Genomic DNA, 26,355 nt, shown 5'->3' on the forward strand with positions numbered 1-26,355 from the left:
CAGAGAGAGACTCCGTCTCAAAAAAAAAAAAAAAAGAGAGACTTAACTCAGGTATCATCTCCTCTAGGAAGCTTTCCTGAGCCCCCAGGCCCTGCAGGAAGTGTTAGGGACCTCTCTGTGCCCTGACAGCCCAGGGACTCTATAGTCAGATGGGAGTAGTCAGAGGAGGGCACAACAACGGGAGGCAGGGGCCAGAGATCTCTCTCCCCTCCTTGAGGATGGCACAGGGTCCCGGGTATGGCTGATTCCCTGCCCTCCATGGAGGTGGGCGGGGTGGGGGGAGGGTCTGTAAAGTCTCTGAGATGCGACTTCATTTACCTGCCGAGCAAGCCTCCTAGGTGCTCTTGGAGCAGGGAACACTTCACACAACATCTGACGCTGCTATTATCTATCCCACTTTCAGATCAGGAAACTGAGGCAGAGAAAGGTAAGTAGTGACTGAGGCAGGACAGGAGCCCAGGCTGTCCGGCTCCAGGGTCCCGGTCTTGACGGCCACTCTACCCCACTCTACCAGTCGCCCCAGTATGGCTGTCTTCCTCCTGGGCACCGCGGGGCCTGTACCGGATGGGAGGGAATGAGAATGGGAAGCAAAGGAGTGGGCATGTCATGCCTGTAAACATCAAGGTTTAAAGGCCCAGGCATTCAAGGCCTCAGATGGAGCTTCCCGGTTCCCCAAACTCCCGCAGGGCGCGGCTGGAGGGCCCAGGAGGGAGGAGAGTTCATCAGGCCTGGACGCCCCAAGCAAGGCCACGAGGGGAACCGGTGGAGGAGGGGTTGGCGGCCGGGGACCGGAGTCGCCTCCCCGGGGCAGCCCGCACGTTCCCCGGCTGGCCTTGTCCGGGGTGGCGAGCAGAGGCCTGGCCTGGCCCCCCAGCCGCGTCCCTGCCAGCTCTCGGCGGCCGCGAGGACGGTGCCGGGGAGGGGGCCGGGCCCCGCCCGCGGGCGGGAGGAGAGGGGCGGGAGGCGGGAGCGCCCACACCCCGCCCCCGCCCCCGGATCCAGCCCGCGGAGCCCGCGGCCAGGGCGGCGCAGACCGGCCCAGCGACTCTCCCGGGCTGCCAGCCGGGACGCGCGGCCGCCGCCGCTGCAGACGACGAGTCCGCCCTCGTCCCGCGCCCCCGGGGCTCGCGGAGCCAGGTAACAGCCCGGGCGCGCGGGTCCTCGGGGCGGAGGCCGTGGAGGCCGGCGGGTCCCGGCGCCCGCGGGGACTCTGCACCCTACTAGGCTCCCGGGGCCGGGACGGGGACGGGACCCGCCCGGGAGAGGCGCCCCCGGGTGCCCACGGGAAGGCCGGGCGCGGCCGCGGAGCCGCGCGAGGAAACTCCGAGCTTTCGGGCTTCGTGTCCCGTTCCAGGCTGGCGGAAGGGGCAGAGGATCGGACCGGGCTGAGCGGCCAAAATGCGCGAGGAGGGGGCGAGCCGAGGGGCAGAGCGGGGGCTGTCTCCGCGCCTTCCTGTGCGGGGGAAGGAAGGGCCGGGGCGGGCAGCGGGCGACGCGGCGGAATGTCTCCCCTCCGCCGAGGCCCACGCGGAGAGCGGGAAGTGGGGGGTGAGGGGCCCGGGGAGATGGACAGGCACCCTGCCCCCCTCCCCGACCGCCGCATTCCAGGCTGGAGCCGCAGATGAGGTCATCCCGTCCGGTTCCCCTCCGGCCAAGACAGCCGGTCGTCCCCTTCCCCCGCGGAGCGACCCTCCGCGTCCTGAGCCCCGTCCCCCCAGGGAATGTTGGATGGCCGAAGTCCTTCCCGGACTTCCAATCCCGGCCGCCCTCTAGATTGTTCTGCCTTTGCCCCAGCCGTGCCAGACCCGCAACATTCGAAGCCCTTTTCCTAGACCGGGAAACTGAGGCTTACAGAGTACGGGGGACTGGCCGGGAGGCCGCAGCGGCACTAAACGTGGCGCGGGGACCCGAGACGCGGCCCGCAGCCGCTCCGCCTCGCTCGGTCCAGGGCTGGTTCGGCTCTAACTCGGGGCGGTGGGCACGAAGCGCGTCTCCTTTCCACTTTCCCCGTCGCTCCCTAATGGCCCACGGTGCCCCCCTTGGAATACGGAGGACCGGGTCCCCTAGCGCGACTGCGAACAACTAGCTACCCCGTTCTGGCCTCAGTTTCCCCGTCTCTCCACCTTGAAGCGTCTGGACTTTGAGGAGCAGGAGAAGCCAGCCGCCCGGTTTAACCCCTTATCCCAGGGACCACAGCAGGTTTGGGGGAGCTGCCATAACCATGACCGGGACCCGCTGTCCAGCGGTGGGGGGGCGTCACCCAGCTGGATGCCCGCAGGAAGTGGGCTGTGTGCACCCGAGCAGTGGCCTCCAGGATGAGACGTGGGCCCCTGGCCAGCACTGCGGCCTGCGGGTGACCCCCAGGTGAATGCCAGGGTGCAGCCGCCCCCGCTCTCCTTCAGACCCGCCCTTGGCCTCCCCGCGACCACATGTGCCTCCACAGCGGCCCCTGTTGGCCCGATCCCGGCTCCAAAACTTGTTCTTGCGTCATTCCCACCATTGAGTGAGCTCAGGCCATGTGCCCAGGCCCTGACTATCCTCTATAGGGTAAATATAAGGACTCCAGGGACACTGAGGCTGTGTGGTGACCTCCTTGCCCAGGTCACAGGCAGTGAATCTGCAGAGCTGGGTCTCCTGTCTTCCCAGGCCTGCACCTGCACCCCACACCGGGCTCAGCACTGGGCATCCAAGCCCTCCAAATCCTCTTCCCCATTCCCCATCGTCTTCACCCCCACCCTGGGGCATTTACCAGCAATGTTGGTCTGTGACTGAGGGTAAATGTCTCTGAGCTTCGTTTTTTCCATCTGTGAAAGGGGTGTTCTGAACACTAACGGGCGGTGTTCCTGGGCAGGTGAGGGGAGGTGAGCCTGGCATCAGGACACTTGGAGCCCTGCTTACTCCAGTGCCAGGTGAGGCACACCTGATGGCCAGCAGTGCCCTGTGGTTGGCAGCAAGTGCCACGTGGCTGCCTCCGGGGTCCCTGGAATGAGAGATGTTAGTGTAAAGGTGTCAGATTTGAACCCATGGCTGCCCTGCTCCAGTATCTGAGGGTTTCATTACATTTTCTACCCTTGCAACTCCCCTGGGAGGGGAACTGCCTGGTGTGCTGTTCCCGTTTTCCACATGGGAAGACCAGGTCCCAATACCCTGCCCTCAGCTCCACAGCGCTGCAGAGTCTCTCGACCGCAGTAGGCAGGGTAGTGTGAGGGGTGGGTACTATTGGGGGGTGCCCAGAAACATTTGAAAGATGGGATCATTGCAAGATTGGGGAGGAAGCTGGTCCCCCAAGTCAAAAGTGACCATGGGGGTTCTGGGGGTAGGAGCCCCTTTTGCTGGGAGATGAGGTGCTGCCTCAAGAAGTCAGGGAGGCCAGGTGTGGTGTTTCACACCTGTAATCCCAGCACTTTGGGAGGCTGAGGCAGCAGGATGGCTTGAGTTCAGGAATTTGAGACCAACCTGGGCAATGGAGTGAGACCTTGTCCTTACAAAAAGTGGAAAAACTTAGCTGAGCCTGGTGGTATGTGCCTGTAGTCCCAGCTACTCAGGAGGCTGAGGTGGGAGGATCGCTTGAGCTTGGGAGTTCGAGGCTGCAGTTAGCTGTGATGGAGCCACTGCATTCAGCCTGGGTGACAGAGTGAGACCCTGCCTCAAAAAAAAAAAAAAAAAAAAAAAGTCAGGGAGCTGGGGTGGGAGCAAGTGGGTAAGGCCACATGGCAGACCCTTCTACAGGACATTGTACAGAGGAACACCCTCCCCGCTCCCATTCCTTCCCCCAGAGATGCATCCTTAATCCCTGCTGAGCAGGGAAACTTGGCCCTGCCATGAACCTGTCACTTAACCTCGGACAGGTCTCCCTTCCCTCCGAACCTCAGTGCTGCCTGTCAAATAGGCCACGCTGTGGCTTTGCAGGGTTGTGGGAGAATCAGATGACATCATGTAATGGTTGGCCAACTGTGGATCGCTTCAGAACTTCAGCAAACATTCCACGAGGACTTCTCGGTGCCGGGGGTGCCAGGGAGGGAAAAAGATGATTCAGAAGTTCCCCCCCACAAGGGGGAGGAGTTAGGGCTGGGGGAGGATCAGATGGTGGGAAGGGAAGAGAATGTAGTCAGAAAACAAAGCAAGCTTTGTCCTATTGGCTTCTTTGTTCTTATCTTGTTATTTAACCTATTTTGAATTTCAAATAACATTAGAAGGGCAGTATTGAGATTTTTATGCTTGGAGGTGGCAGCAATGGTTTTAAAAAAGGAAGAAGGCTGAGCCGCAGACATAGATGTTCTTGTTAAGGATCATTATTGACTTTTATCAGCTGAGGTCCCAGGTCTGTGTAGGTAAGTGACTTGCCCAAGGTCACATTGTGAGGACACAGAGCCCAGCCTGCCCTCCCACTCTCAGAAGGGGCCAGGGTGATGTTTTGGCATGCAGGTTATCATGGAGATCTGTGATTCAGCTGGCATTGATTTGGCACTTGTTAAGTGCAGAGCCCAAGCTAGATGCCCAAGGGAGAAAGGCAGGAAAATCCAGGCGGCCTCCCCACCCTCCAAGTGCATTGCCGATCTCGGGAGGCGAGACTGGGCTCCACAAGCCAGTCAAGGGCTTATGTGAGTCAGAGGCTCTGAGTTCAAGTCTCAACTAGCTCTGTGGATCTGACCTCTAGCCAGCTTTGCCCTCAGTGGGCCACAGGAAAAGCATAGGATCACAGGTGCGCTCTAGCCTGGACTTTGTATGACACTAGAAGGAGAGGGGTCAGAAGGAAAGGGATCAGAACAAGAGATGCTTAGAGAAGCTGGAGCAGGGGAGGATGTGTGTGTGTGTATGGTGCGGGTGGGGAATCAGGAAGGAGAGATGCGCAAGAAATAGCTTTTGGCACCAGCTGAGCTTTTTCCAAAGCTTGCTCCCTGACAGCAAGGCTCCTACGTCAATTTGACAAACTGTGATAAAGTCTTTTCCTGCGGGCCTTCTCAGAGCCTTGAATATGCTCACGCATGGAGGAGGCAGCTGGAAAAAGCCACTTTTGACCACAGGATCCTTATTCCAGGAAGCTCCTTGAAGGTGGATGGTTCAGAGGAACCTCTGCTCTGGCTGTTTACCCAGCTTCACAAAGCTTTGGTGAGGTGTCTGCTCCCTCCTGGCTTCGCTGCGTGGCAGAGATTTTAATGCACAGAGAAGGGAGGTGACTTACTCAGTTACTCAGCAGGAGGCAGTGTAGCCTGGGGCTCCAGGGCTCTGGGATGTGGGGCCTGTTTCACCATTTCTTACTACGTAGCCTCAGGCAAGTTACTTCACTTTGTGCCTCAGTTTCCCCTCTCTAATCTCATGCTGCCCTCAGGAGTAATGTTTTTGTTGTTGTTGTTGTTTGTGAGACGGAGTCTCTGTCGCACAGGCTGGAGTGCAGTGGCGCAATCTCGGCTCACTGCAACCTCTGCCTCCCGGGTTCAAGCAATTCTCCTGCCTCAGGCTCCTGAGTAGCTGGGATTACAGGCGCCCGCCACTACGCCCAGCTAATTTTTTGTATTTCTGGTAGAGACGGGGTTTCACCATGTTGGCCAGGCTGGTCTCTAATTCCTGACCTCGTGATTCACCCCCCTTGGCCTCCCAAAGTGCTGGGAATACAGGCGTGAGCCACCGCGCCCAGCCCCTCAGGAGTATTGTATGGGTTTAAACGATGAGGCAGGTGAGGTCTTGGCACTTAGTAAGTGCTTCATAAGTGGGCCCTGCAGAATAAGTGCTTTTTTTTTCCTTTTTTTTTTTTTTTTTTTTTTGAGACAAGGTCTCGCTCTGTCTCCCAGACTGGAGTGCAGTGACACAATCATGGCTCATTGCAGCCTTGACCTCCTAGGCTCAAAGGATCCTCCCTTCTTAGCCTCCTGAGTAGCTAGGACCACAGGCATACACCACCACACCCAACTAATTTTTTAAAAAATTTTTTGTAAAAACCAGGTCTCATTATGTTGCTCAGACTTAGAATGAGTGAATGAGTGCTTCTATTTTTTCCTGATACATGGCTTAAGTGTATAGCTCAATGAATTATTTGTCCCCTATTCAGTCAGTACCTGCTCAGAGGCTGCCATCATTCTGATTGCTAATAGCATCAATTGGTTTTGCCTGTTACTGAACTTCCTTGTTTTTTTTTTTTTTTTTTTTTTTTTTTGAGATGGAATATTGCTCTTGTTGCCGAGGCTGGAGTGCCGTGACGTGATCTTGGCTCACTGCAACCTCTGCCTCCAAGGTTCAAGCGATTCTCCTGCCGCAGCTTCCTGGGTAGCTGGGATTACAGGTGCGCACCACCACGTCCGGCTAAGTTTTGTATTTTTAGTAGAGACGGGGTTTCTCTATGTTGGCCAGGCTGGTCTCGAACTCCTGACCTCAGGTGAGCCACCCACCTCAACCTCCCAAAGTGCTGGGATTACCAGCATGAGCCACCGCACCCGGCTGTGTTCTTGAACTTTCTATACACAGACTCACTTGGGTCCCCGTGTGCCTAGCTTCTGCCCCGCGTCAGTTGGAGGCCTCCATCCGTGTAGTTGGGTGTGATCATCTATCCTCTTCAGCTGCTAATGTTTGGACCCCGGATTTCCTCCTCTGTCGCGGGCCTGCCGTCACCACCCATTCTGTCTTCCTTCCAGGTCTCCACCTCTGGGCAGGAGAGTTGCCGACCACCTCGGGGGTGCTTTCTCTGCGCTTGAACATCTATAGCTGCTTCTGAGGGGCTGGGAGCCGGGCCCCTGGGAGAGACAAGCCATGAACCCCCCACAGCCTCAGCATTTGGGGACCTCACCTTAGGAGAGTGCCATTTACAGCTTCCGCCAGGGCAAAGGAGCTGAGCAGCCATCCCAAGCCCAGCCCACCTCCCTCCCCCGGCCCCTGGTAGGCATGGACTAGCAGCTGTGAGCAGCCAGAGCTGATGCCCGGCCCCCAGGGGGGCAGAGGCACCCCCACCATGAGCCTGGGCAAGCTCTCGCCTGTGGGCTGGGTGTCCAGTTCACAGGGAAAGAGGCGGCTGACTGCAGACATGATCAGCCACCCACTCGGGGACTTCCGCCACACCATGCATGTGGGCCGCGGCGGGGATGTCTTCGGGGACACGTCCTTCCTCAGCAACCACGGTGGCAGCTCCGGGAGCACCCATCGCTCACCCCGCAGCTTCCTGGCCAAGAAGCTGCAGCTGGTGCGGAGGGTGGGGGCGCCCCCCCGGAGGATGGCATCTCCCCCTGCACCCTCACCGGCTCCGCCGGCCATCTCCCCCATCATCAAGAACGCCATCTCCCTGCCCCAGCTCAACCAGGCCGCCTACGACAGCCTCGTGGTTGGCAAGCTCAGCTTCGACAGCAGCCCCACCAGCTCCACAGACGGCCACTCCAGCTACGGTGAGGGCCTGGGTCATCTTGGCCCACTTTTCAGAGGCTGAGGCTGAGGCCCAGAGGGGTTCAATGGCTCCTCCAAGCTCCAAGTGAGCTCCAAGTGACCACAGAGGTCAGGCCCAAACCCCACATCATGGATGGGGAGGGGGTGCAGTGGTGGGAACAAGCTGACTCCCCAAAACACTTGAGGTTGAGAGTGAGGAGGTGGAGTTTGAGTTCTAGCTGCCCCTCACTTGCTGTGTGACCTGGGCAAGCACATCCCCCTCTCTGGGCCTTAGCTGAACCAGTCACCCACCCATTCTTGCCCCCTTCAACCAAAGCCTTCCCCTCATGTCGGAATGATATCATGGAGAGGTGAAGGGCCTGGGCTCTAGATTCCAATTCGGTTCTGCCTGAATTTCAGGAAGTCAATTGACCTCTATAAGTTCAAGTCCTCGCCTGGATAATGAGTCTCTCGGGGTCATTGCTAAGATTCAGTGCCAGGAGAGGCGCAGGGGGGCTGGTACTTAGTAGGTGCTCAGGACACTGGAGCTGTTGTTATCTGAACTTGGTTTCCTGTAACTCGACAAATTTGGAAAACCACTCACAGGAACCGCAAGCCACGGGCCTTCCTGCCCAGCCAGAAGTGCCACCTTGGCCATTTGGTCAGAGCTCACCTGAGAACCATGGGCCCCTGCTGCCACCTGGTGGCCACTCCCTGCCTTGCGGGAGTGGCTCTAACGCCCCTGCCCCAGGCGGCCGCTCAGAACCGCACTGAGGACTGGTCCACAGAAACCCGATTCTGTCTCAGGTCTGTAGTCCTGGAAGCAGGAGCTGGACGTGTCTGTCCTTCATTTCTATACAGTCAGACCCTGATTGCTGGTCCCATCCTGTGTCCACAAACCAGCTCACGTGCTATGGGTTCACCTGCAGCCATCGGCCAGCGTCATGGCAGGGAGCCGGTGGCCATGGCTGAGGTCACAGTTGGGACTGAGAGGAGATTTGAGCTCCAGACTTGATTCCACCTCGTCAGACTTCTATGGCCTTGGGCTAGCTCCTTCGCCCCATCCCAAACTGAGCCTCACTTTCCCCATCTGCATAATGGAAATGAGGATAATGATGATTTTCAGCTTTCGGGGTAGAGAGGAAGATCACACAGGTGACCATGGAGTGTATTCTATTGGAAAGATGGGAGAAACCGAGGCCAGAGAGGGGAGGGACTAGCCAGAAGCCACACAGCAAGCCAGGACTGGTCCTGTCTCCCCTCCTGAATTCCTGGTGAGGGACCCCAGCTCTGAGCCCACTGCCCATTTCTCTTCTAGGCCTGGACTCTGGGTTCTGCACCATCTCCCGCCTGCCCCGCTCGGAAAAGCCGCAAGACCGAGACCGGGATGGTTCCTTCCCCTCTGAGCCCGGGCTTCGCCGCTCTGACTCTCTCTTGTCCTTCCGCCTGGACCTCGACCTTGGGCCCTCGCTCCTCAGCGAGCTGCTAGGGGTCATGAGCCTCCCAGAAGCCCCTGCAGCTGAGACTCCAGCCCCCGCTGCAAACCCCCCAGCCCCTACTGCAAACCCCACGGGTCCTGCTGCAAACCCCCCAGCCACTACTGCAAACCCCCCAGCGCCTGCTGCAAACCCCTCAGCACCTGCCGCAACCCCCACGGGTCCTGCTGCAAATCCCCCAGCCCCTGCCGCAAGCTCCACACCCCATGGACACTGTCCCAATGGGGTAACAGCTGGGTTGGGCCCAGTGGCTGAGGTGAAGGCCAGCCCAGTGGGAGGGGGTCCCCGAGGACCTGCTGGCCCTGCCCTCGGCAGGCACTGGGGAGCAGGCTGGGATGGTGGCCGCCACTACCCAGAGATGGATGCGCGGCAGGAGCGGGTGGAGGTGCTGCCCCAAGCCCGGGCCTCCTGGGAGAGCCTGGACGAAGAGTGGAGGGCGCCCCAGGCAGGCAGCAGGACCCCGGTGCCCAGCACAGTGCAAGCAAACACCTTTGAATTTGCGGATGCTGAGGAGGATGATGAGGTCAAGGTGTGAGGGGCTGGGGCATGGTCCCAGGGCCCCACCTAGGTGCAGAGCCGGCCCCTCACCTAACAGCTGGTTCCTACCAGACCGGAGAGGGGAGAAGTCGTGTTGCCCCTAAACCCCTCCCCACCTCTGCAGGACAGACATGGGAGGGAGGACAGGGAAGGCCAGGCTTGCTCTGGGACTTTTATGCTCCCAGAGGCCCTGCCAAACTGACCACCTCCCCCGACTGCCACTCTGGACCTAATAGCTGTTCCTTAGGCCCCACTCCATGCCACCCCCACCAGCTGGAGGACCCAGCCTCACAGTGTGTCCTTTGTGCCGGACCAAGCGGCCCGTGGGGGGTGGGGGGCAGGGAGTGTACCACACAGGGCCATTGTCTCACCTCCCAAAGGGACCGCCTGCCCCCAGCTCATCCCAGAGCGTCCCTGCTGCAACCCTGACAGCCGTCTCCCAGGCCGCTTCCCCAACATCCCCGCCCCAGCCTCCCTCTTACCCCAGAAAGGTCAGGTATGACCTCCCGGGGAGGAATCCCACCTGCCTGTATACCCCAGACTTGCCTCTGGGGCCTGATTAAATAAGGCTGTTTTGATAAAAGGTGTCCTGCAAGATGCTTGGGGACCTGGGACAACAGCATCAGCTCTGTCTGCTTCAGTCCCCTCCCCTCCAGGGAGTTTAGAAAGCCAAGGATCCCCCATCAAGGCCCCCAGCAGGGAAGGGAAGTGGACGCGCCAAGGGGAGGGTAATGAGTAACCAGGCTGGAACGCCCCTGAGATAAGAGGCCCAGGTGGGAGCCCTTATCTGCAGTTCCGGGAACAGCCCCTGGCCCAGGTGCCTGGGACTCGTGTCTGCCCCATAATCCCACAGGGCAGCGTGGCATTTGCTCTGGCGATAGTGGGGGCAAGTAGACAGAAGCAAGTGCGTAGAACTGTTGGGAGCATGTCTCAGCCTCCCAACATGGCAGCCGGGTGTCCTCATATCTGTTTCCTCCTCAGTATTATGAAAATGCCAGGAGCATTAAAATGCACGGAAAGAGAAATGCCCTCCTTAGGTATCGGAAGACCGGTTAAATTTAGCCACAAACAGCTAACGTGAGGTGGTGCGCTCCCTGTCACTACAGGTATGCAGCCAGAGGATGTGTGGCAGGAGGCAGGATCACTACGGGACCTCAGGATCCCTGAGAGCAGGACATTCTGGATCATGGGGTGCCTTCATTCAGAGGTCCTCAGACCAGGGGTATCCCATGTTTTTGTAAACTTGAGGGATCCAAGAGAGAAAGGAGTCACAAGCCACAGTTCTTGCCACAGGAAGACTCGATAAAAACAGATTATTTTGTTTGCTTTTAGCCCTGGGGCAGGAACTGCAGGTAGGGATAGGGGAACACAGCCAAGCTCTGTTGATCCTGGTGTGACTCGGAAGAAGAACCAGGACAGAGAATCTCGGCTGGAAGTCTTTTATTCTTTTAACTTGAAAGAGGACATGTTGAACCCGCCCCTTATGCTCAGGTAGCTCAGGTGGCTGTGGCCCAGCCTGTTGGGAAAAGTCAGCTCGTGCCCATCTGGCAGCTTCACCTTGAATTTGTCACTCTCAAAGGTCACTGTGAACTGTGGGGAGGGAGGGTGTCAAGGAGGCAGGAGGCCCTGGAAATGGGCCAGGGCAGTGCCTGATGGCTCAAACAAGGCCAGCACCTGTGTCCAGGCCAGGCTCTCTTCCATCTGGGCCCTCCCCTTGACATCACCCCAGTGCCCTTTCCCCCTTTGACCTCACCTTGACCTCTGACCCTGGGCTGAAGCACAGGTGATCTTCCCGTTGTTCTTGCCCCCAGTTGCTGCCGTCCAATGAGTTGCAGACAATGATGGATTCGCTGAAGCGAGGGTTGAAATGCAGGTTCAGCTTGTCTGTCCCCTGGCCCAGATTAATTACAAAGCTGCAGGAGAAGGGGTAGCAGGTGAGGTTCAGGGCTCAGGCCTGGATAAAGCAGCTTGGGTTGGAGGACCTTGGTTGACCACAAGCTGGAAGAATCAAAGCTTGTGTTAGTTGAGATCTGTGCCTTAAAACAAGGGAGGTAACAACCTGCTCAGACTTAGCACTGTGGTAGCACATTCCATTTGGAGCAGGGATCACACTGTTGAGAGAAGGGTAACTGATAGTGACAGCTTCAGGAATTGGGGGTGGCTCTCCTGGGAGAGAGAAATGCTATCTCTTAGATATCTGAAGACCTATTAAATTTAGCCACCAGCAGCCAACCTAAGGTGGTGAGCTCCCTGTCACTATGGGTGTGCAACCGGGGTTGTATGACTTCTTGGCAGGATCACTACAGGAGCCTGGGCTAGACCTGCAGGGTTCCTGAAAGTGGGGCATTCTGGGTCATGGGGTGTCTTCATTTGGGAGTCTCAGACCAAGGGTATCACACATTTTGACAAACTTGAGGGACCCAAGTAGGAGAAATAAGTCACTTTTCCCTTAGCTCCTATGGCATGCAACTGCCCGCCCCCTCTCTAACCAAAAGTAGATAAAGCACAGTTCCAAGATGCGCTGACATGTTCTGCAGGCGAGAGAGCCCTTCGCTGGACTGTGACTCACGGAGGTGGTGAGGCCGCTGGTTCTAACCAAGAGGATGCCAGCGAGACCACTCAGCCTCCCCTGGTGGCTGCCCTGGTTTAATGCTCATGAAATGCCAGCCTGTGGCCATTCTGCTGGGTAAAGAGGGTGGTGTCTCTGGGGATTTGGGCGTTCCCTAGAGGCACCTGCCCCGCAGGGGGCCAGGCAGAGTTCCAGGGGCTTCTCCACCTGCCCCTTCAATGGCTGTTGGGGCAAAAGAACAGAGCATATGGCATCAACTCTGAAATTCTGCAGGTCCCCAAACCTAGCCTCAGACATGAAGTGGGGGCCAGCAGGGGTGTGGGGAGAAGGGTGTGAAAAAGGGCCCATTGGCCTGACGTCCCTCTTGCCTGACCACTTCACAGGGCTGCCCTGCCTGCCCCACCCGCCCTGCCTATTCCGGGCCTGCAGACTCCCCCAACCCTGAAACCTTGCTCACCCATCAGTGCCATCGGCGATGCTGCCTGTGATCTTCAGGGTTGACCCCGGCTTCATGTCCATGTTCTTAACCTCAAGTTCCCCCTGGGCCAACAGAGAAACATTCCACTCAAGTCCCCACAGAAAATCAATCCCACACTTGCCCAGCAGCTTCATCCATCTCATCCCAACCCAGCTGCAGGTCTCAATCCCCCTGCCCACGTGAGGACGCAGGAGACCACCAAGCTGGAAAGTGGCAGAGCCAGAGCGCTCTGATCAAGGCCTCCCCAGAGCTTCCCCACTCTCTGCCCTGTTTTGCTCTTATCCACCCCAACCCGAAGAGGCACAGGACGGAGGCTCAGTTTGCCCATCTATGAAATGGGCAGAGTGCTTCCTGCCCAGTTCCGCAAAGTGTTCAAGTGATGAAATCACGCTGCCCTCAGCAGAACCCCAGAAACAAAAATATGATATGGAAAATGACTGTATCAGAGGCACAAGATCTTGGCCCACCCAAAACTAAATCTGGCCAGGTGCAGGGGCTCACGCCTGTAATCCCAGCATTTTGGGAGGCCGAGGCGGGCTGATCACCTGAGGTCAGGAGTTAGCAACCAGCCTGGGCAACATGGTGAAACCTCGTCTCTACTAAAAATTAAAAAATTGGCCAGACGCGGTGGCTCACACCTGTAATCCCAACACTTTGGGAGGATGAGGCGGGCGGATTACGAGGTCAGGAGATCGAGACCATCCTGGCTAACATGGTGAAACCCCATCTCTACTAAAAATACAAAAAGTTAGCCGGGTGTGGTGGCAGGCGCCTGTAGTCCCAGCTACTCGGGAGGCTGAGGCAGGAGAATGGTGTGAACCCGGGAGGCGGAGCTTGCAGTGAGGTGAGATCGCGTCACTGCCCTCCAGCCTGGGCGACAGAGCGAAACTCCATCTCAAAAATAATAATAATAATAATAATAAATAAAATAAAAAAAATTATCTGTGCATGGTGGCGGGCGCCTGTAATCCCAGCTGCTCGGGAGGCTGAGGCGGGAGAATTGCTTGAATTCTGGAAGCGGAGGTTGCCATGAGCTGAGATCGTACCATTGCACTCCAGCCTGGGCGACAAGAGTGACTTTTCATCTCAAAGAAAAACAGAAAAAAAGGCTGGGCCCAGTGGCTCACACCTGTAATCCCAGCACTTTGGAAGGCCGAGGCAGCCAGATCACCTGAGGTCAGGAGTTTAAGACCAGTCTGCCTAACATTTAACCCTGTCTCTACTAAAAATGCAAAAATTAGCCAGGTGTGGTGGCACGCATCTATAGTCCCAGCTACTTGGGAGGCTGAGGCAGGAGAATGGCTTAAGCCTGGGAGGCAGAGGTTGCAGTGAGACAAGATCACGCCACTGCACTCCAGCCTAGGCAACAGAGCAAGACTCCGTCTCAAAAACAAAAACAAACAAACAAACAAAAACTAAGAATCTATAAAACTCCGCAAGTCCTATGTCCATCAAAGTCTCTCTCCAAGCCTCACTTTCCCCTTCTGTAAAATTGACTAATTTGATTTATTCATTTAAAAAACAGTTGATAGCCTGGGTGTGGAAGTGTGTACCTGTATTCCAGCTACTCGGGAGGCTGAGACAGGAGGGTCACTTGAGCCCAGGAGTTGGAGACCAGCCTGGGCAACATAGCGAGACTCCCATTTCTATTTTTGTTGTTGTTGTTGCTGAATGCCAGCTGTATGACAGACCCTGTCACACCAGGGAGACACAACCAACCTTCAAGCTGGTTTTGAGAGGATTCAAGAACATGTTTGTGAAATCCCATGCACAGGCCCTCATGTAGACCAACAGCAAATCACAGGACCACCATCATTTATTGTTTTACTTTCCTTTTCTTTTTTTGTTTTTTTGTGGTTTTTTTGAGCAGAGTCTTGCTTTGTCGCCCAGACTGGAGTGCAACGGTGCGATCTCGACTCATTGCAACCTCCACCTCTCAGGTTCAAGCGATTCTCCTGCCTCAGCCTCCCGAGTAGCTGGGACTACAGGCATGTACCACCATGCCTAATTTTTGCATTTTTAGTAGAGACAAGGTTTCACCATGTTGGTGTGGCTGGTCTCAAACTCCTGGCCTCAATTGATCTGCCCACCTCAGCTCCCCAAAGTGCTGGGATTACAGGCGTGAACCAAGCCCAGCCTTAATTTTCTTTTTTAAATTTTTTCTTTTTTTCTGGACAGTGGTCTGCCCAAATGACCATCATTTTGATTACTTGCAGTTATGATTCATCTGCTCCTTATTTTCCATAGGAAAGCAGCACCTGAATTTCTGTACAGTAGGAGCCTCCTCTAGCCTCACGATGGTTACTAGGGGAGATTTCTAAGCTGGGTTTTCAAAGCTCATTACCCAGGGCTGGGCGCGGTGGCTCACGCCTGTAATCCCAACACTTTGGGAGGCTGAGTCGGGTGGATCACCTGAGGTCAGGAGTTTGAGACTGGCCTGGCCAACATGGAGAAACCCTGTCTCTATTAAAAATACAAAAATTAGCCGGGTGTGGTGGCACATGCCTGTCGTCCCAGCTGCTTGGGAGGCTGAGGCAAGAGAATCGCTTGAACCCAGGAGGCGGAGGTTGCAGTGAGCCGAGATTGTGCCAGGCGACAGAGCAAGACTCTGTCTAAAAAAAAAAAAAAAAAAAACAAACTCATTACCCAAGACCAGTTTTTGCATCTATGACCAGAGGGTGAAGGTTGGTCTGACTGGGACGCAACAGGCACCAAAGATTTAGAACAACTTATGGGAGGACACTTTTACATTGTGGGAGTTCTGCTCACTGACTTTTTTCTTTTTATTTCCAGAAAAAGCATGATCTGAGAAGCCCTGAATGAGCTCATTGGACTGGGGCACTTTGCCAGAAGTCAAGGGGGCAGTGGCCATGGGAGGACCCTCAGTGCCCTCTTGCTGGCAGCCGCCTCCTCTCTGCAGAGGAGGAAGTGACCCGCTGGTAGGTCACATGTAGGGGTAGGTTGTTAGGTATTGCCCAACTCTCCCACAGGCAGTAAGTTCCTTTTTTTTTTTTTTTTTTTTTGAGATGTTGAGATGGAGTCTCACTCTGTCACCCATGCTGGAGTGCAGTGGTGCAATCTTGGCTCACTGCAACCTCCACTTCCCGGGTTCAAGCAATTATCCTGCCTCAGCCTCCCGAGTCACTGAGATTACAGGCTCCCACCACCATATCTAGCTAATTTTCTTTGTATTTTTAGTAGAGACGGGGTTTCACCACTTTGGCCAGGTTGGTCTCGAACTCCTGACCTCAAGTGATCCTCCCCTCTGGGCCTCCCAAAGTTCTGGGATTATAGGCGTGAGACACCACACCCAGCATTTTTTTTTTCTTTTCTTTCTTTCTTTTTTTTTTTTTTTTTTTGAGACAGGGTCTTGCTCTGTCACCCAAGATGGAGTGCAGTAGCACGATTATAACTCACTGCATGCAGCCTCATAGCCTCCTGAGCTCAAACGATTCTCCTGCCTCAGCCTCCTAAGTAGCTACGACTATAGACGTGTGCCACCATGCCCAGCTAATTTTTAAAATTTTTGTAGAGATAGGGTTTTGCTATGTTACCCAGGCTGCTCTGGAACTCCTGACCCTCAAGTGGTCCTCCCACCTCAGCCGGTAATACATTATTTTTTTGAAAGGTCTTGCTCTGTCACCCAGGCTAGAGTGCAGTGATGTGATCAGAGCTCACTACAGCCTTGACCTCTTGGGCTCAAGCAATCCTCCCACCTCAGCCCCCCAGGTAGCCTGGACCACAGGCATCCCACCTGGCCCAGCTGATTTTTTTTTTTTTTGAGATGGGGTCTCACTATGTTGTCCAGGCCAGCCTCGACCTCCTGAGCTCAAAGGATCCTCCCACTTCGGCCTCCCAAAGTGTTGGGATTACAGGTGTGAGCCACTGTGCCCGGTCTGGCAGTACATTTTATAAGAGACGCCTGGAGGAGGCAGCAACGCTTAACCCAGGACAGCGGGCCATGACGGCGTCATGTCAGACACGAGGCTGCTCAGACCAGGGCTTCTCAGCCTTGGCCCTCTGGACGTTTGGGGCAGGCATTTCTTTGTTGGGGTCTGTCCCTTGTGTTATAGGATGTTGAGCAGTATTCCTGGCCTCTACCCACTGGATGTCAGTGACACCCTCCCCTGAGCGGTGACAACCAAGAATGTCTCCAGACAGGGTCTGTTGTCCCCTGGGAGCAAAACCTCCCTGCTTTAGAGAAAGTGGGGTTTGGAGGCTGGACACCTAACTCCCCATGTCTTCGCTTAACACAACGGGGTGGGGTCCAGATTTTGGAGCCAGACAGACGGGATTAAAATCAGTCTCTTGCTGGCCAGGCGCGGTGGCTCACACCTGTAATCCCAGCACTTTGGGAGGCCGAGGCGGGCGGATCACGAGGTCAGGAGATTGAGATCATCCTGGCTAACACGGTGAAACCCTGTCTCTACTAAAAATACAAAAAATTAGCCGGGTGTGGTGGTGGGCGCCTGTAGTCCCAGCTACTCGGGAGGCTGGGGCAGAAGAATGGCGTGAACCCGGGAGGCGGTGCTTGCAGTGAGCCAAGATGGCGCCACTGCACTCCAGCCTGGGCGAAAGAGCGAGACTCTGTCTCAAAAAAAAAAAAAATCAGTCTCTCACTGACAAAGACCATTACCTCTGGGAGATGAGGTTATCCAGTGAGGACAGTCCAAAAGGGGCTCAAACAAGAAACAGAAGACAGGTGTGCCCGCCACACAGACACTCACAGACGTGTGCCCTGCGCACACACACGTCTAACACCAAGCATCAGGAGATGGCTCCCCGCCTCCTGCCAGCAGCCTGTGCCCACACCCCGAGCCCTGCAACAGTCAGGCCAGGATAGGGGAGCTGGGCCTGGACTAAGAGAAGCACCCACACTCCCCTTGCAGCTCCTGGGGGCTGCCTGACTGAAACAGCAAAGCTCAAACCCCAAGGATAGAGGTGGGGGCTGCTGCAGGGCAGAAGCACTCGGAAGTCCAGGGTCAGGGGTGCACTTGGACAAATAGGGATGCTGAGAGCTTTGGGAGGGTGCAGGCCCGGGAGACTTGTCCCCACCCAACAGAGTCAAAGGCGCAGAGAGAGACAGGCAGAACTGGGTGGGGGTGTGGTCGTCCCTAGAGCTGGGGGGGTGGGGAGTTGGGGGCCCAGCCTCTAGTGCCGACTCTGCCCCTAATTGGCAGAGGGGCCTGGGGCCAGCTTAGCCCCTTTCTGGGCCTTGGTTCCCTTATCTGTCGTATAAGGGATTTGGATGATATGGCCTCTGGAGCTGGAGAGAGAGGAAAGAAAAGGCAGAGGTGAGATGACCAGGAAAGAGAAGGTCGGGAGAGTCCGTGGGCCACAGCAGTCCTCCCCGAGAGGCAGAGGGTGATGAGGGCATAGACCCTTCCACGCAGGACCCCTGGCACATTCACATCCTGCATCCCCCCTGCACTTGAATAGCATCCCCTGAAAATTCATGTCCACCTGGAACCTGTCAATGTGACCTTTTTTTTTTTTTTTTGAGATGAAGTCTCACTCTGTCACCTAGGCTGGAGTACAGTGGCTCGATCTCGGCTCACTGCAACCTCTGCCTCCCGGGTTCAACCGATTCTCCTGCCTCAGCCTCCCAAGTAGCTGGGATTACGGGTGCCCGCCACAACATCTGTCTAATTTTTTCTTCTTCTTCTTTTTTTTTTTGTTTTTGTTTTTGTATTTTCAGTACAGACAGGGTTTCACCATGTTGGCCAGGCTGGTCTTGAACTCCTGATCTCAAGTGATCCGCCTGCCTCGGCCTCCCAAAGTGCTGGGATTACAGGGGTGAGCCACCGCGCCCAGCCTCAATGTGACCTATTTAAAAATAGTTCCTTTGCATATGTAATCGAGTTAAGAGGTCATACTGGTTTAGGGTTGGTCCTAAATCCAATACAACCAGTGTTCTCATAAGAGGAGAGAAATATAGACACAGAGACGGAGACACACAGAGGAGTCCACGTGAAGTTGGAGGCAGAGATTGGAGTGATGCAAGCCAAGGAATGCGAGCAGCCACCAGAAGCTGGAAGAGGCAAGAAAGAACCCTCCCCTTGCGCCTTCAGCAGGAGCGTAGCCCTGTAGCACCTTGGTTTCAGGTTTCTAGTCACCAAAACCAAGACAGAACAAACGTCTATTGTGTGAAGCCACCCACAATTTGGTGGTAATTTGTTATTGCAGCCCTAGGCAATGAATACACCATCTAATCCTCGGAAGAGGCAGCCTGTGATCCCCTTCCACAGATGTAAGGAAGACTGGGGCTCAGAGACGGTCAGTGACTTGGCCAAAGCCACACAGTAAAGCTGTGGCAGAGTCAGGTGTAGAATCAACGAATCAGAGACCTCAGTGGGAATCCACTCAACCCCTTGTGATTTGCAGCTTGTGGCCTTGGGCAATTTGCTCTCCAGGACTTGGGTTTTGTGTGTGTGTGTATATGAGACAAGGTCTCACTCTGTTGCCCAGGCTGGAGTTCAGTAGTGCAATTACGGCTCACTGTAGCCTCGACCTCCTGGGCTCAAGTGATCCTCAGTCTCCCAAGGCTGAGGAGTGTGCCGCTACCCCCACTAATTTTTTAAGGCAAGGCGTAGTGGCATGCACCTGTAGCAGAAAAGGTCTCACTATATTGCCCAAGCTGAGTTTTTTTTTTTTTAATCTCTATAAAGCTCAATGGAGGCCAGGCACAGTGGCTCACACCTGTAATCTCAGCACTTCGAGAGGCCAAGGCAGGAGGATCCCTTGAACCCAGGAGTTTGATATCAGCCTGAGCAACATAGTGAGACCTCATCTCTACGAAAAATAAGAAATAAGCTGGGTGGGGTGGCTCACGCCTGTAATCCCAGCACTTTGGGAGGCCGAGGTGGGCGGATCACCTGAGGTCAGGAGTTCGAGATCAGCCTAGCCAACATGGTGAAACCCTGTCTCTACTTAAAAAATACAAAAATTAGGCCAGGAGCAGTGGCTCACACCTGTAATCCCAGCACTTTGGGAGGCCAAGGCGGGTGGATCACCTGAGATCGGGAGTTCAAGACCAGCCTGACCAACATGGAGAAACCCCATCTCTACTAAAAATACAAAATCAGGTGTGGTGGTGCATGCCTGTAATCCCTGCTACTTGGGAGGCTGAGGCAGGAGAATTGCTTGAACCTGGGAGGTGGAAGTTGTGGTGAGCTGAGATCGTGCCATTGCACTCCAGCCTGGGCAACAGAAACTCCGTCTCAAAAAAAAAAAAAAAAAAAAAATTAGCCAGGTGTGGTGGCACATACCTGTAATCCCAGCTACTTGGGAGGCTGAGACCAGAGAATTGCTTGAACCCAGGCAGCAGAGGTTGCAAGGAGCTGAGATCGGGCCACTGCACTCCAGCCTGGGCAACAGAGCGAGACTCCATCTCAAAAAAAAAAAAAAGAGAAAAAGAAACAAATAAAATTAGCCAGTGTTGTGGTGAGTGCCTGGGGTCCCAGCTACTCAAGAGGCTGAGGTGGGAGGATCATTTAAGCCAAGGAGGTCAAGTCCTTGCTTAAATCAAGTGCGTTATGATTGCCACCACTGCACTCCACCTGGTGACAGAGCAAGATGCTGTATTGCTATTGTTGTTTTGAGATGGAGTTTCACTCTTGTTGCCCAGGCTGGAGTGCAATGGCACAATCTCGGCTCACCATAACCTCTGCCTCCCAGGTTCAAGTGATTCTCCTGCCTCAGCCTCCCCAGTAGCTGGGATTACAGGCATGCGCCACCAGGCCTAGCTAATTTTGTATTTTTTTAGTAGAGATGGGGTTTCTCCATGTTGGTCAGGCTGGTCTCAAACTCCCAACCTCAGATGATCCACCAGCCTCGGCCTCCCAAAGTGCTGGGATTACAAGCAGGAGCTACCACGCCTGGCCCAAGATGCTGTTTTTTTAAAAAAAGACCTCTGTCCAACTTCTTTGCTGCACAGATGGGGAAACTGAGGCCCAGAGAGGGACAGCAATGGTTTTCCCTAAAAGCCCCCACCCAGGCAAAGACAAAGATGAACAGAGTGGGGCAGGCAGCAGGGGGCTAGTGTCCTCACCGTCGTGGTGACAGCTCCTGGCGGCAGCTCCCAGCGGCTCCTGGAGGCCTGTGCTCAGGGTCTCAACTCGTGGTCAAGCTTATATCCTAGAATATTACACATTAACTCCCTCAAGGTCCGAGGTGAGGACTTTGCCCCTTCTACCTCGTGTCTCCCCGCCTGCATCTCCCAGTACCCAGCACAAACAGGCAGAAGACTCCTCAGCCAGCTCCACCCCACCCAGCCTGGAGCATCCTCCTGGCCTCCCTCCAGCCCAGCCTCCGCCTCCTCAGCGCTCCCAGAGCCCGAGAGGGGAAGCAGCCCCAGCTCTGCCCCCACACAAACCGCAATGCAGCCGCTTTACAGCTCTCCCAGCCTCCCTCACTTAGCCCAGCTTCCTTGCCTGTAAAAACAGAGATTTGCTTTGCAAAAAAAAAAAAAGTCTAGGTTTCTAATTTTCTTTTTTTTTTTTTTTTTTTTGAGACGGAGTCTCACTCTGTCACCCAGGCTGGAGTGCAGTGGCAACGATCTCCGCTCAATGCAAGCTCCTGGGTTCACACCATTCTGCTGCCTCAGCCTCCCGAGTAGCTGGAACTACAGGCACCCACCACCATGCCTGGCTAATTTTTTGGTATTTTTAGTAGAGACGAGGTTTCACCGTATTAGCCAGGATGGTCTCGATCTCCTGACCTCGTGATCTGCCCACCTTGGCCTCCCAAAGTGCTGGGATTACAGGCGTGAGCCATTGCGCCTGGCCTAAGGTTCTAATTTTCTATGATGTTATGATTCATTGTCAGAGAGCATTATGTTTTCTTCTTCCCTCCCCATATTATTTATCTGATCGGACATGTAGGTTTCAAAACCAATACACAGATTCAAAGAAAAGATTTCAAACTATTTACAACAAATGGTCAAAAGCAGAGGAGAGCTGGGCGCAGTTGCTTAAGCCTGTAATCCCAGCACTTTGGGAGGCCAAGGCAGGCAGATCACCTGAAGTCAGGAGTTTGCGACCAGCCCGGCCAACATGGTGAAACCCCATCTCTACTAAAAATACAAAAATTAGCTGGGCGTGGTCGCACCTGTAGTCACAGCTACTCAAGAGGCTGAGGCAGGAGAATCGCTTGAACCCGGGAGGTGGAGGTTACAAGGAGCTAAGATCGCGCCACTACACTCCAGCCTGGGCGACAGAGTGAGGCTCCGTCTCAAATAAAAAAATAAAAAATAAATAAAAGTGCAGAAGGAGTGGGAGGGCTGAGTGGGGGACACGGAGGATGAAAATGCTTTGCTCTTGACTTCTGTTACTTATGTAACTGGCATGCTTACTATAGACAATTAGAGATATTAAATAAAAAGAAAAATAATCACTCATAATGCCACCGCCACGAGGGAACTGGCTTACTCTGTTGGCACATTTCCTTCCAGGCGGTTCTCCACAGATTTACATTATAGACACCCCTCTGTCTGTGCAATTGTTTATCTCTCTTCATTTGGGAAACATTAAAGACCACAAATCTATATTTCAGAACCATACTTTAATGCCTGCGAAATAGTCTACCTTTCAACGACTGAATTTATTTAACCAATTTCCTTCTGCTGAATACTCACATTAATTCTAAATTTTTGCTATTAAAAATACTGCTGCATTAAATCTATTTGGACATAAACTTTGGCTGCATCATGACAACTTATGTAGGGCAGATTCCCAGAAGGAGAACTTTTCTAGAGCTCAGGATTTGGCGAGCCAGAGCGTTTTCCATCAGAGTTGGCAGTGGCCACTCCGGGCAGGATGTGGGGAGCTGGCCTTGCCGAGGGCCCTTGGTGCCAGGAGTCTGCAGGTGGCTCACTGCCCAGTGCCCACATAGGACACCACCTTCAGTCCCCTGCCAGCCCGGAGTGAGGAGTGACTTCCTCCTTTCACCCACAAGGAAATTAATCCTCTCTTGGCCTTTCTCCCAAAGGCATGGTAAAACCCCAGTGAGATAAGGAATTTTAAAAGGCTTTCTCCCTGGAAACTAATCAACAGAAACTATACCTTTTAAAGGTGGCATTTTTCTGATTATAATAATAATATTATCCACTATAGGAGGTTCCAGAAAGTACACACACTAAAAGGAACTTAAAGTTCACTTGTTTTAAAAGAATGTTCAAAAGCAGGGGAAAATGACCATGCATATCATTTACGTACTTTGCTGCGTATATATTTTATACCAATGAAAGATTTAAAAAAAGAAAAAAGAATGGCTGGGCATGGTGGCTCACCCCTGTAATCCCAGCACTTTGGGAAGCTGAGGTGGGTGGATCGCTTGAGTCCAGGAGTTCGAGACCAGCCTGGGCCACATAGTGAGACCCTATCTCTACTAAAAATTTTTTTTTAATTAGCCAGGCATGGTGGCACATGCCAGTAGTCCCAGCTACTCAGGAGTCTGAGGTAAGAGAATCACTTGAGCCCTGGAGATCCAGGCTGCAGTGAGCCATGATTGTGCCACTGCACTCCAGCCTGGGTGACAGTGACGGACCCTGTCTCAAAGGAAAAAGAAAAAGAACAGAAATTCCAATACTCACATCTGTAACCTTGTCCCCTTAACAATGGCTACCTTCTGAAGGGCATTCTGCACTTTGCAAACCACTTTCTTCAGCCCTCATCGTTATAAGCTCATAGTACATTCTCAAGGGAACCTCTGTTCTCACCCCATTTTTCAGGTGGGGAATTAGGGATCCCAGGACTCACGCAACTAGAAAGTAGCAGAACTTGCTGTCTAGCAACCAATCCCTTGCTCAGGCACCTGCCAAAGTGTGTGGCACTGCCCTCACTTAGCAAAAAGAGCATTTGACCTCCAGTGTGACCTTGAGCCCTCTGTGCGGTGGCCGCCTCTGAGATGGCCCCAGTGATCCCCAGCTCCTGGTAATCACACACTTGCCTAATCAGCTCCCTTGAGCATGGCTGGACACAGGACTTGCTTCTAACTAAAAGAATACTAGAATGTGGCAAAAGTCATGGGATGTCACTTCCAAGGTTAGGTTACAAAAAAACTGTTGTCTTGCTGTCTCTCTCGCCCTCTGCTCTGCTCTTGCCCTGGGGAAGAAGCAATGAAACCACCTTGCGAGTAGCTCTATGGAGAGGCCCATGTGCCAAGGAACTGACGTCTCCAGCCAACCACCAATGAAGACCGGGACCTGCCAACAGCCACATGAGTGAACTTGACATTGGAGCTTACCCCACGCCAGCCTGGAGACAACTTGTGCAGCCGACACCCTGACTGCAGCCTTCTGAGACCCGGAGCCAGAGGCTCTCAGCTAAACCCCACCTGGATTCCTGCCCCAAAGAAACCATGAGAAACGTGTTTCTTATTTTAAGTCCCTACATTTTGGGTTAATTTATTACGCAGTGATAGATAACTAATATACCTTGCCAAGCAATTGTTATTGGAAGGCTGGTAGGCGGAATAATATTCCTGAAGGCCTCCCTCCTGGCTAAAGAATCTTTGGTCCATAGATGTCCACAGACATTCTATAATACTATACTGAATTTTTTTTTTCTTGAGATGGAGTCTTGCTCTTGTCGCCCAGGCTGGAGTGTAATGGCGCGATCTCAGTTCACTGCAACCTCCACCTCCCAGGTTCAAGTGATTCTCCTGCCTCAGCCTCCCAAGTACCTGGGATTACAGGCACCCACGACCATGCCCAGCTAATTTTTGTATTTTTAGTAGAGGCAGCATTTCACCATGTTGGCCAGGCTGGTCTCAAACTCCTGACCTCAGGTGATCCGCCTGCCTCAGCCTCCCAAAGTGCTAGGATTACGGGTGTGAGACACCACGCCTGGCTACAAAAGATACTTTTAAATTAGCTTGGCACGGTGGAGCACAAATGTAGTCCCAGCTACGGGAGAGGCTGAGGTGGGAGGTTCGCCTGAACCCAGGAGGTCAAGGCTGCAGTCAGCCATGGTCACACCACTGCACTACAGTCTGGGTGACAGAGTAAGACCTTGGTCTCAAAAAATATGTATATATTTTCTCTTCAACCTAAAAGTTTATTTTTTTCTGATTGTACAAGAAATTAAAACATTTTAGGCTGGGCGCAGTGGCTCACGCCTGTAATCCTAGCACTTTGGGAGGCCGAGGCAGGTGGATCACCTGAGGTCAGGAGTTCAAGACCAGCCCAACCAATATGGTGAAACCCCATCTCTACTAAAAATACAAAAACTAGCCTGGTGTGGTGGTGTGCGCCTGGAGTCCAAGGTACTCGGGAGGCTAAGACGGAAGAATCGCTTGAACCCAGGAGACGGAGGTTACAGTGAGCTGAGATAGTGCCACTGCACTCCAGCCTGTGCAACAGAGCAAGAGTCCATCTCAAAAAAAAAAGAAAGAAAGAAAAGAAATGAAAACATTTTGGTGTCATGGGCCTGAGGCATCATGCCTGCTGAGCCTGGTGGTGCACACAGCTTCCCACGGGGCTCCTGCTATTGGGAGACTTTGGTCCTGACATCCCTGAGACCCCTACTGTGTCCTCTGCCGTCCTCCTCCCAAAGAACAAACAGATCAACACCCCGGCAATATCCATTTTAACTCTTGCTTCCCTCTCTGCCGAGCCCTCCCCAGCAGCACACAGAGGGACCGGGAAGACCCTCAGGTACTGGTGGGGTGTGGGAAACACAGAGCTTTCAGCAACAGATAGATAATGTCCAGTCCCGGCTCTGTCACCTACAAGCTAAGTGGTCATGACAGGTTGCTTCAAGCCTCGTTTCTTCATCTGTGAAAGGGAGCTAACAGCACCTTCGTCCCAGGGTGGTTGTGAGAATTTTTTTTAATTTTATTTTATTTTATTTATTTATTTATTTTTTTGAGATGGAGTCTCGCTCTGTCACCCAGGCTGGAGTGCAGTGGCGCGATCTTGGATCACTGCAAGCTCCTCCTCCCGGGTTCTCGCCATTCTCCTGCCTCAGCCTCCCAAGTGGCTGGGACTACAGGTGCCTGCCACCATGCCCGACTAATTTTTTTGTATTTTTAGTAGAGACGGGGTTTCACCGTGTTAGCCAGGGTGGTCTCGATCTCCTGACCTCATGATCTACCCGCCTCGGCCTCCCACAGGGCTGGGATTACAGGTGTGAGCCACTTGCCCAGCCTTAATTTCAATTTAAAAAGTTAACCTATGGGCTGGGCGCGATGGCTCACACCTGTAATCCCAGCTACTCAGGAGGCTGAGGCAGGAGAATTGCTTGAAACTGGGAGGTGGAGGTTGCAGTGAGCCGAGATGATGCCATTGCATTCCAGCCTGGGCGACAGAGCAAGACTCCCAACTAAAATAAATAAATAAATTATATATATGACCATCAGGTCTCCAGGATGTTTAGGCTGCCTGAGGGGGGGTCCCCTGCTCCCGCAGCTCATGAGCTGACCGTCCCTCCTTCAGGGGACTTCCACAGAGCTCTCGCCTCATCCAGCCCAGGGATCTTCCTGTTTAACTTGATGGCCAGGTCCGGGGCCCCTCTCTACACAGCAGCCGCTGGCCATTTCTGGCCACCCATCCCCAGCTAGTGTCCCTCCAGGACAACCCAGGTCCCCTGGAGCTCTGGGGTCTTCCCATCTCACCTGGAATCAGGGTGGGGTCTTGAAGGAGGAAGGAATTTGGAGACTTAGCGGGGAGTGGGCCGAAGCCACCGAGCTTTCTCCCTTTCTCCACTCCTGCCCCCAGTCTTTCCACCAACCACTGGTTCTTTTTAAGATGTAAATGACAACATTCCACTCTCCTGCTTTAAATCCTCCAGGTTTCTCCTTGCACTTACAGCAAAATCCAAACTCCCCTCTCAGCTAACCAGCCCCACACGATCGGGTTTGGTCCACCTCTTAGCCCCGTCTCACGCCACCTGCCCCCTGGCCACACTGACATCTCTATCCCTTGAATTCAC

The 26,355-nt window shown here is 54.1% G+C and overlaps 2 protein-coding genes across 6 annotated transcripts; one reads left to right on the plus strand and one right to left on the minus strand.

The window, feature by feature from the left end:
* The first annotated feature begins 999 nt into the window (after positions 1-999).
* CDC42EP1 (CDC42 effector protein 1) lies at positions 1,000-9,960 on the plus strand. Of its 4 annotated transcripts, XM_016939126.3 has the most exons (4): positions 1,000-1,137; positions 6,155-6,277; positions 6,627-7,367; positions 8,663-9,960. In XM_016939126.3, exons 3-4 carry the CDS (start codon positions 6,905-6,907, stop codon positions 9,373-9,375), a joined length of 1,176 nt encoding a protein of 391 aa, XP_016794615.2. In that variant the 5' UTR covers positions 1,000-1,137; positions 6,155-6,277; positions 6,627-6,904; the 3' UTR covers positions 9,376-9,960. The 4 variants fall into 4 exon arrangements, with proteins under 4 accessions (XP_016794615.2, XP_016794614.2, XP_016794616.2 ...); XM_016939125.3 differs by lacking the exon at positions 6,155-6,277; XM_016939127.4 differs by lacking the exons at positions 1,000-1,137; positions 6,155-6,277 and adding an exon at positions 1,468-2,364.
* Positions 9,961-10,802: 842 nt separating this feature from the next.
* LGALS2 (galectin 2) lies at positions 10,803-26,124 on the minus strand. 2 transcript variants are annotated; one of them, XM_009438352.3, is made up of 5 exons: positions 26,039-26,124; positions 20,475-20,560; positions 12,404-12,486; positions 11,131-11,290; positions 10,803-10,967 (listed from the first exon to the last, which is right to left on the minus strand). In XM_009438352.3, exons 3-5 carry the CDS (start codon positions 12,463-12,465, stop codon positions 10,818-10,820), a joined length of 372 nt encoding a protein of 123 aa, XP_009436627.2. In that variant the 5' UTR covers positions 12,466-12,486; positions 20,475-20,560; positions 26,039-26,124; the 3' UTR covers positions 10,803-10,817. The 2 variants fall into 2 exon arrangements, with proteins under 2 accessions (XP_009436627.2, XP_525588.3); XM_525588.9 differs by lacking the exon at positions 26,039-26,124 and having other exon boundaries at positions 20,475-20,693.
* Between the last annotated feature and the right edge of the window lie 231 nt (positions 26,125-26,355).

Source organism: Pan troglodytes, chromosome 23 (genome assembly GCF_028858775.2).
Source record: "Pan troglodytes isolate AG18354 chromosome 23, NHGRI_mPanTro3-v2.0_pri, whole genome shotgun sequence".
NCBI lineage: Eukaryota > Metazoa > Chordata > Mammalia > Primates > Hominidae > Pan > Pan troglodytes.